The sequence below is a fragment of the Felis catus genome, chromosome E2, assembly GCF_018350175.1.
Source record: "Felis catus isolate Fca126 chromosome E2, F.catus_Fca126_mat1.0, whole genome shotgun sequence".
NCBI classification, from domain to species: Eukaryota; Metazoa; Chordata; class Mammalia; order Carnivora; family Felidae; genus Felis; species Felis catus.
This window is the reverse complement of record NC_058382.1, coordinates 10,509,500-10,519,164: the sequence shown is the minus strand read 5'-3', so window position 1 is coordinate 10,519,164 and position 9,665 is coordinate 10,509,500. Positions and strand designations below refer to the sequence as shown.

The 9,665-nt window shown below is 53.8% G+C and overlaps 1 protein-coding gene across 5 annotated transcripts in view; it reads left to right on the top strand.

Annotated features, from left to right (window-relative positions):
- Positions 1-262: 262 nt before the first annotated feature.
- Positions 263-9,665, top strand: part of PNMA8C (PNMA family member 8C) — a 33,554-nt gene continuing 24,151 nt past the window's right edge. For 2 of the 5 annotated variants that reach the window (XM_023245108.2, XR_006590355.1), the window contains exon 1: positions 263-1,410. In XM_023245108.2, the coding sequence (XP_023100876.2) occupies positions 816-1,409 (594 nt within the window). In that variant the 5' untranslated portion in view covers positions 263-815 and the 3' untranslated portion in view covers position 1,410. Of the gene's footprint in view, positions 1,411-1,742; positions 4,443-9,665 lie in introns of those variants that run through there. The other 3 variants (XR_006590356.1, XM_023245107.2, XM_023245106.2) reach the window with 3 other exon arrangements.

Below are 9,665 nucleotides of genomic sequence, written 5' to 3'. Positions count from 1 at the left end.
TCGGTCCTTCCACCTGTTATCCTCATTCTTTGGCCATTTCCTGACTTTCTCGACCCCCCCTCCAAAAAAAGATGCTCCGGAATAACCTTGTATCTCCTCTGTCCCCTCTCCCTGGAATCAGCCATTCTCTCCAAGGAGAAGGGAGGGTGCTATTGAAGGCAGGGGGCTGACCCCTCACCCCTGAATGACCCCCTCCGACTCCGATTTCAATGCGGCTGGCCCCGGCCAATGGCAGAAGCGATGCTCTAGCGGTTGCCATGGAGACTTCAGGGGCGCCCGAGCCGAAGGAGGTGGTGACGTCACTGCGGGAACAAGTGCAGCGGCCACAGCCACATCCAGGCGGCCTCTGGGCCAGCCAGCCTGCCTTCTGGGCCCCCACCCACGACACCCCGGTGGCAGCAACCCCAGGGAGATCTGGCCTCCCAGATCCGCTGAGACCGCCAGGGCCGGCGAGACCTTTGGAGACCATCCCCAAGAAAGGACAGCCCATCTCCGGGCCCTCCTCGGTGCGGCCTTGCCCAGGCGGGGGGAGCCCCCAGCCGGCTGGCAGACGGCACCTCCATTTCACTCGGCCTCAGTCCCCGGGATCTCCTGAGAGCCCCCTCAGGGGAAGGTTTACAAGAAACCTGGACGCCGGGGCCCTGTGGGCAGGGCCAGGGGCCTCGTCGACTAGAGGGACCGACCGGGCCCCCTGCGGCCTCTCTCCGGCTCAGCCTTTGCGAGGGGATCGTGGCATCCTGGATCGCCTTCCGGATCCCCGAGGCAGCTCGGGGGTGCCCCAGCGGGCATACTGCTGCCTCCGCGAGCTGGGCAGGATGCTGTTCGGGGTGAAGGACATCGCCCTGTTGGAGCACGGGTGCAAGGCTCTGGAGGTGGACAGTTACAAGTCCCTGATGATCCTGGATATCCCGGAAGACTGCGACCACGAGGAATTCGAAGACATCATACGGGCCCCCCTGAGACCTCTGGGCAAGTTCGAAGTGGCTGGGAAGGCCTTTCTGGAAGAAGAGAGGTCCAAGGCAGCCATCATCAGGCTGGCGGAGGACATCAATTATGCCGTCATCCCCAGGGAGATCAAGGGCAAGGGCGGCCTGTGGAGGGTGGTCTACATGCCCCGGAAGCAGGACATTGAATTCCTGACCAAGCTGAACCTCTTCCTGCAGAGCGAGGGCAGGACGGTGGAGGACGTGGCCCGGGTCCTGAGGCAGGAATTGTGCCCCGCGGTGACGGGCCCCAGAGAGCCACCTGCCAGAAAGTGCCGCGCGCCCGGGGCCGGGGCCACCACCGGGGCGGATGCGGCGCCGCCTCTGGACTCCACGGAGAAGCCGAGCAAGCCTGGAGATGACAAGAGAGGCAAGAGGAAGCATAAGAGAAACCGGCGAAGGCACCATGCATCTGACAAGCTGTGAGGTGACAGGGGGAGGGCGCGGGGGCGGGGGGGGGGTGGGGGGTCGCGGCAGAGCGGGAGGTGGGTGTCATCTGAGTGGGTGTGGGTGACGACTGGGTAGCCTCTGAATTCGTCTGGGGAATTTGAGGGAGTGTGGATAATACAAAGGATGGGGAGTAGTACTCAAACGTGGAGGTCACTTTGAATGAGTGTCATCTGAGTGAGCCAGGGGGACATCTGACTAGCGGGGAGGGAGGGCGGCTCTTCTTATCCGAGTCAACTTCTGGGTCACCTCTGCGTGGTGTGGTCCCTGTCCGGTTGGGCCTGGGTCATTCATTCATTCATTCGTTCTCAGATATTTCCTGCACACCTACTATGTCCCAGGCGCTGTTCTAGGAGCTGGGAGAAGCGAGTGGACCCAACGCACATCCCTGCCTTCGTGGCACTCATAGAGGCTGGGGGACATTCGAGTCACGTGGGTACATCTGAGTGGGTGTGGGTGCCGTTTGAGCGGATGTAGGTAATGCTTGCGCAAACTCACTCACTCAACCAGTGTTTTCTGGGCACCCACGGGGTCCGAGGCACAGCTTCGGGCACTGGCCGTACAGCCGGGAGCAAACGGACCCACGCCTTGCCCTGGCGACACTCCCAATTCAGTATCCGAGTAGGTGCGGGGAACACCTGAGTCGCTTGAACATACGAGCGACCCAGGTACCATTTGGATGTGCGGGTGGCATCTGAGTATGAACGGGATGTGGGCGTAGTGGGGGGCAACATGTAAGTGTGGGGGGAACACCTGGGTATGTGCGGGTGTATCATTTGAGGGGGCGAGGGTAACTTCTGGGTGAAGAAGGGTCTCAGAGACCCTCCAACAACGTCTGACAACCTGGAGACCCCAGAAGGTCGCAGGCTGAGCCCAGAAGCGCCTCTCGGGCTGTTTCCCTGGAGACCGAGGGCCGTCCTCCCCCTCCCCCACCTCGCGTGAGCAGGTGTTTACGGGAAACGGAAGAGGAGAAACAGGGCCTGGGAGTCCAAGGTTGTGCAAGAGGTCTCGCGCCAGAATTGAGGAAAAGCCAAGAAGGAGGAACGTGTCAGGGAGCTCCCTGCTCTGGAGAAAGGCCACTGCCCCCTTCAGCACCGCCGTCCCCTCTCTGTGGGCTGAGGTTGGGGGACAGCGAAGCATGTGTTGCCAGGAAGAGATCCAGAACCTTCTGGCTTTCAGCCCCGCTGGAAATGCCGCCATTGCAAAGTCTAGACCCATTTTGGTTTTTCAGCGGTTTCGTTTGGTTTTTGGTTTTTGGTTGGTTTGCTGGGGGGGTTGTTTTTGGTTTTGTTGTTGTTGTTGTTGTTGTTGTTGTTGTTTTGTCTTTTAAAAGGATGTACCTTGAATGTACCTCTGGCAGAAAGTCGCCCAGGGTGGACCACCCTGTTTTACACACGGCAAGCAGAAACCATGCCTGACAAAGTGAGATGCCTGCTCGCCACACCTGAGGAGCTCCGTGCTCTAGCGCTTGACTCTCAAAAGCTGTCGCTGTTCCGTACTCACTCGGTGTCCCTTACAGGGATGGTCAGACGGGGGACTCTTCTGCTCTGATTGGCGCCTGGGCTTGGGATGTGGGTCTCCCCAGATCCACCTCCAGAAGCTCTGACTTGCACAGAGGGGGCGCTCGGCTCTACAGAGCAAAAGGCAAGACTCCCAGGAAAGAGTCCAAAAGGAGGTAAATAATTAAAGAGGTCACCTTCAAGGGTTATCGATTAACAACATGAACCTTGAGTCCCCCCCGTGACGGTGAAGAACAACAACAAAATTGGTCAGGTGACATCCAAATGCCCATGGGGAGACAGACGTCTCATTCGGGGACGTCTGACCTGTGAGTCTGCAAACTTCCATTGGTTCAGGGATTTGCAAGGGTTTGAGCAGAATTTCTTTTTTTTTTTTTTAAATGCAATCTACACACACACACACACACACACACACACACACACACAGAGGCTCAGATTCTTACCAACGAATTGTAATAGTGGACCCACCCCCCCAATGTATTACTATGGTGGGCATCAGTCATGTCCGTGAATTCCAGCATCCAACCTCTGTTCTCATTTCTATGGGGCTGCCCCCCGTGGCCCCCTTAGCAGAGCCGAGAGGTGGAGATTCTCTCTCTACCCACCCCTTCACCTTGGCAGCCAAGGTGCAGGGTGCAGGACCCACCCTCAGGCGGTCAGAAATTCCTCTCCGGTCCTTGCATTCCCAGCAAGTGTCAAGACCGAAGGAGTTTCTAGAGTTCGCTCGCAGTGACAACCCAAAACCCGAAAGCCCCTGATTTGTGTAAACTCCCCAAGCTGACTCTGCACCATCAGCCTCGACATCCCTTTTTGCTGTAAAGATTTCCCTGCCCTCCCCACGTGTGTATTTGATCTTGCGAAGTGCATCCAGGGTCTAGAAGTTTGTAGTTTTCTATTGATCTTTTCCGCCCTTGTAAGTTTCCAGCCTGGGCAAAGCCGCTCACAGTGTATCCTTCTCCTGTGTTCACTGTTTCCTTTTCCTCTGAGTCCCAAGCGGAACAAATGCTACACAGACCTCAGGCACGTTTGTTTGTTGCATGCTGTTCTTCCGTCAAGGCATAATCATTGCATCGTAACAAGGCACAGCGTGACATTTCTTACCGTCTTATCGCAGTGTCAGGGCTCTTCTTTGTGCTGATTGTGAGTTTCAGGTGTTTCCTCTCCACCGTTCATGCTTGTGATCCACGACGTTGCGTGGTCGTTCAACGTGGCCCCTGAAACCACATTTCCGGACAGAGCAAAGCAAGCGGTTGTGCAGAACTGTTAACGGTTTGAAGCCAGTTATCTGTGACTCGAGGCATGGCTGGCACACAGCAAATCCTGAGCCAAAGTTCCCCAGGGGATTGGACACGCTGGCTGAGAGAAGCCTGCGGCTGGCCTCTGTAAACCCCCATTTGCGAAAGCGGGTTCAGCTAAAAACCCTTCATCGTTCTTTGCGGCTCAGGCCCTATTGTACAAATATGAACGTGTAAAATAAATGTTTGCGGATGCACTCACGGCATGCTCTTTGATATGTGGGGGGAATCCATGGGAGATCTCATGTGGAGAAACAATCTAGCTGCCGAAACAACATGTGGGGCTTTTTTTTTTTTTAAAGTTTATTTACTTTGAGAGAGAGCGTGCGCACGTGGAGAGAGGCGGAGAGAGAGAAAACCAACCCCAAGCAGGCTGTCGGCGCAGAGCCTGATGCAGGGCTCGATCTCACCACCGAGAGATCGTGACCTGAGCGAAAATCAAGAGTCAGACGCTTAACCGACTGAGCCAGCCACATGCCCCTAAAAAAGCATTTCGAAAACTGCGTCCATGAGTTGCCTGAAGTTTTCCAGGGCTGGATGATTTTTTGTAAGGGGCGTCATCCTATCTCATGGCCAACGGAACACAAAACACGCACCCCTCTTCTCTCCCAGTGGCTCCCAGGGGCTGAGGGAAAAGGTGAAATGGTTTATCTGGGATTAAAAACAAGATCCAGCCCGTGTTCCAGGGACTGTGCCCAGTTTTCAGTACTCATTAATTCATTGTATCTTCCCAACCCCCAAGGTGTGGCACTATGGATCCACAATCCCTTATCCAAAACCCTTGGGCCAGAGGTGCTTCAGAATTCAGAGAGTTGGAATTCAGGAATTTCAGAAAAGTGAGACAGTGTCTATGTTTTATGTTGTGTAATTCATCCCATGGACGGGTTGGGGCACCTCCCATAATCAAGCCTATTATATTAGTGTTCTCCAGGGAAATGTAGGATTTTGACATTAACGGAAATAAATTAAGACTATAAATAGCCCCGTGTCCTCGTAGATCTTGTCTCTAAATGTTTTCCTCCTTCTTGTGGGGGGGGGGGGGTGATGCAAAGCTCTGGGAATTTTTTGGACCTCAGAAGGTTAGGGATGATGAGTTCTACTCACGCTACGGATAAGGAAAATGAAGCTCAGGTTAGGTGACCTGCCGGAACCACACGGGAAAGCTCAAGAAGGACCGAAGCCCGGGTCTTTCTGTGGACAGTCTGTGCTCCTGACGCAGGGCTGGGTCTCTCTGCGGCTCCTCCAACAGTGCTCCCTGAGGACCACGGATCCTGAAGGAGGGCTCTGAACCTTGGAGAGGCCAAGCTGTATCCGATTCCCATGGGACTGGCGCTGGTGATCCCCCATGGGTTCCCCGGATTGCCTCTCTGTGCTTCTGCACCCTGCTCGGCGCCCTGGGAGACCGACCACCCTGCACTACATTACCCAAGCTCCTTTGCCCATGACTTCCGGATGGGATCAGCCAATGGGAGGCAGCAGCGGAGGCAGGGGGGGCGGGAGGAGAGAGAGAGGTCGGGGTGTTTCTTCCCCGCTCTCTCGCTGCTGGGCTCCCTCTGTTTTCTGGAAATTGTCGTATCCTTGCACGGTGATACATCTGTCTGTGTGGTCACTCCTCTGCCCACACTCCTCCTTGACTTCCATCCCCCTTCAGAAAGAAGCTCGACTTCTTCATAACCCGCCCACCTCAGCACGCCATCTGACGACATTAGCCATCCCCAGACACGCTCCTAGCCACCTGAGAACCTTTGCCCCGTGTTATTGCCTCTGCCTGGGACACTCTTGTAGGACTCCCACGGACTCTTACCCCTTAGGTCCCTTTTTCCAGGAAGCCTTCCAGGCCACCCCCCAGGATGGATTGTTCCCCCTAGTTTATCTCCTTATAGCTCCCCTGTATTTTTCTGGCTTGGTATGTCTCCCGATGGTGATTAACTTATTTGTATAGATCTGTTGAATGCCAGTCTTCCAAATATAGATCTTATTTGTATAGATCTGTTGAATGGGAGCTTCCTATGAGCTCCCAGAAGGCAGAGCTGGGTCTATCTCGTTGCCCACTATATCCTCTGGGCCCAGCACTGTACCTGGCACATAGTAGGTACTCAAGAAATGCATATACAGGTGTGACTGTTTTCACGTAGGTTGTATTTTCATTCGGAAACGGTAAAGCCATGAGATAAGGAGATGGCTCTCATTGAAAAGATAGTTCGGGGCACCTGGGTGGCGTCTGACTTCGGCTCGGGTCATAATCTCCCGGTTTGTGAGTTCGAGCCCCGCGTCGGGCTCTGTGCTGACGGCTCAGAGCCCGGAACCTGCTTCGGATTCTCTGTCTCTCTTTCTCTCTGCCCCACCCCCGCTTGCACTCTGTCTCTCAAAAACGAAAAGCATTAAAAAATTTTTTTGAAAGAAAGAAAGAAACGATAGTTTGTTACATTCCATATTCTATCAAGAGGATGGGACATGTCACACCATGGGGTGCCATATGACGCAACACCAGCATTGGTCAGGAGGCAGAGGGAGGAGCAGGGGAAACCGTGGGCAAGAGCTTTTATTGTGGTTTCTGCGGGAAGGAATGGGTGAGGCACAGGGTAAGCAGTTTTATGATTGGCTAGGTTGAATAATTTCAGCAGATTCTGGGGTGTGGGGGTTGTCCCTTCTTGTCCGGGACCTGGCCCTGGGGTGAACAGAGCAGGTGGGTGGTGCTAGAGTGTGAGGGCCTGATAAAGGACATAGCTGGGGGTGTGGGCTCTGGGCTGGTCGGTTTGCATTCAAGGAACATGCTCCAAGGCCGGCACCGCTTACTTTCTCTAGAAATTTCTTAACCCCGGCGGGGCAGCCCCTCAAGAGTCAGCGAGGCCCCAGACATCAGAGCGGCAGAATATGGAAAATAGGGGCACCTCAGTGGTGCAGTCGGTTAGGCATCTGCCTCTTGGTTTCGGCTCAGGTCATGGTCTCACGGTAGTGGGATCGAGCCCCACGTCGGGCTCAGCACCTACAGCGAAGAGCCTGCTTGGGGTTCTCTCTCTCTCTCTCTCTCTCTCTGCCCCTTCTCCATCTCTTGAAATAAATAAACATTAAAAAAGAACACGGAAAATAAAAGACACAGTTGTTACGATAACACACATAGAACACAGACAAATATCTATGCACGTCAATAGTGGAACTAAATCTGAAATTCCTCGCATTGGCTCCCTAGGCAACCTGCCAGTTCAGGAAGCAGGTGCATCTGTCCCGTGTACGGTGAAGAACAGAGTTGGACCTATGGCCTGGGTTCAAGTCCCAACTCCTCCGCTTCCCAGAGCATGGGCCTGGGCAAGCCACTGACCTCCTGTGTCTCAGGTTGCTTACTTATAAAATGGGGGTAGTGGTAACTTAGTCCCCCAAGGGTGGGGAGGAGTGTACCCACGCAGACCTGTAAACGACTTAGCACAGAGGCTAAGAGGGAGAAAGCTGTTGAGCGTTGGCCACTGGGATCCTGGGTCTGGTGACTGTTGTGTTTCGCACGGACAAAGAACGCATTAGCCTGGTTTTACATCTCAGACTCCTGAACTAAATGTGTCCCCAGCTTCCTCAGAAGACAATCTGGTCTCTGTGTAACGACAAGTGGCTGCTTTGGAACCCGAACAGAGTAGCGAATACACCGAGGTAATACCCCTCGGGAGACAGTACCCGACCCGCGCCCCCAGCATCAACGGGACACATGACGGAGGGAGTGTCCAAGGCTTCAGAGCTGCGCAGACAGACCTGGGTTCAAGTCCTGACTCTGCCACCGACTAGCTGTGTGCCTTCAGGGAGGTGACTTCACCTCTCTGGGCCTCGGTCTCCTCATCGGTAAAGTGGGGCTAATATGACCCATGCCACAGTTTCTTTGCAGCAGAGAGAATACAGACCCACCGGCTCTGGGGGCGCCTGGGTGGCTCAGTCGGTTGAGCGTCCGGACTTCAGCTCAGGTCACCATCTCGTGGTCTGTGAGTTCGAGCCCCGTGTCGGGCTCTGGGCTGATGGCTCGGAGCCTGGAGCCTGCTTCCCATTCTGTGTCTCCCTCTCTCTCTCTGCCCCTCCCCCGTTCATGCTCTGTCTCTCTCTGTCTCAAAAATAAATAAACGTTAAAAAAATTTTTTAAAAAGGAAAAAAAAAGAAGAAGAAAAAAGAAAACTCCTGAAAAAGGAACCCTCTAAGGACAGAAATCAGATCCGTGGTTGGGAGTAGGCAGAAGGGGGATGCCACGGAAGACACTAAGGAACTTTCTGGGGGGTGATTGAGTCTTCCATATCTTTTCTTTTTTTTTTTTTTTAATGTTTCTTTATTCTTGAGAGAGTCATAGAAGCAGGTAACACCCGTACCTGATTCTGGGGGTCAGGAGACTACAACGGTAACACCTTCACTTGGGGGATGATGGTTCTTGAAAGACCAGGTCACAGAAGAAAACGTGGATGTTTTCATTTGGAATTTGCCTCATCCGAGGCTGGGGAATTACCCGCCACACCGCCGGGGTCTAGATTTGTTCCTTGCGCCTGTGGTAACAAGTTACCACAAACCGGACAGCTCAGAAGAGCAGCAGTTTATTCCCTCGTGGTCCTGGGGGCCAGAAGTTCAACACCAAGGTGTCGGCGAGGCTGAGCTCCCTGTGAAGCCTCTAGGAGAGGATCCTTCCTTCCTTCTTCCAGCTTCTAGTGGCTCCTGGTGTTTTCTGGGGCGCCTGGGTGGCTCAGTTGGTTAAGCGACGGACTCTCGGTTTCGGCTCATGTCATGAGCTCACTGTTCATGAGTTTGAGCCCTGCATTGGGCTCTGTAGGGAGCGCGGAGCCTGCTGGGGATTCTCTCTCACTCTCTCCCTCTCTCTCTGTCCCTCCCCTGCTCACATTCTCTGTCTCAAAATAAATAAACTTTTTTTTAAAAAAAAAGGACACTCCTGATGCCCCACCCAGATAATCTAGGGTAATCTCATCTCAAAATCCTTCATTACATCTGCAAAGGTCCTTTTCCAAATAAAATAACAATTTCAAATTCCAGGGATTTGGACTTGAAATCTGTCGGTAGCCACTATTCAAACTATTACAGGATCTCTGCAACTCCCACCCCTCTTTTAAGGGTCCCTCTATGTTGCTCAAATGGGAGAAACCCTAACGTCCAACGTCCACAGCAGGTGCTGTGTGGTATTTCCAAGTTCCTTCCCTGCTTCTGCCCAGCCCCACCAACCGTCACCTCTGTCAGAGTCACTTGGAGAGATTTTTTTTAAATGTTTATTCATTTATTTTTGAGAGAGAGAGAGGGAGATTGTGAGTGGGGGAGGGGCAGAGAGGGAAGGAGAGTATCCGAAGCAGGCTCCACACTGACAGCACAGAGCCTGACGAGGGGCTCAAACTCAGGAACCCTGAGATCATGACCTGAACTGAAGTTGGACGCTGAAGCGACTAAGCCACCCA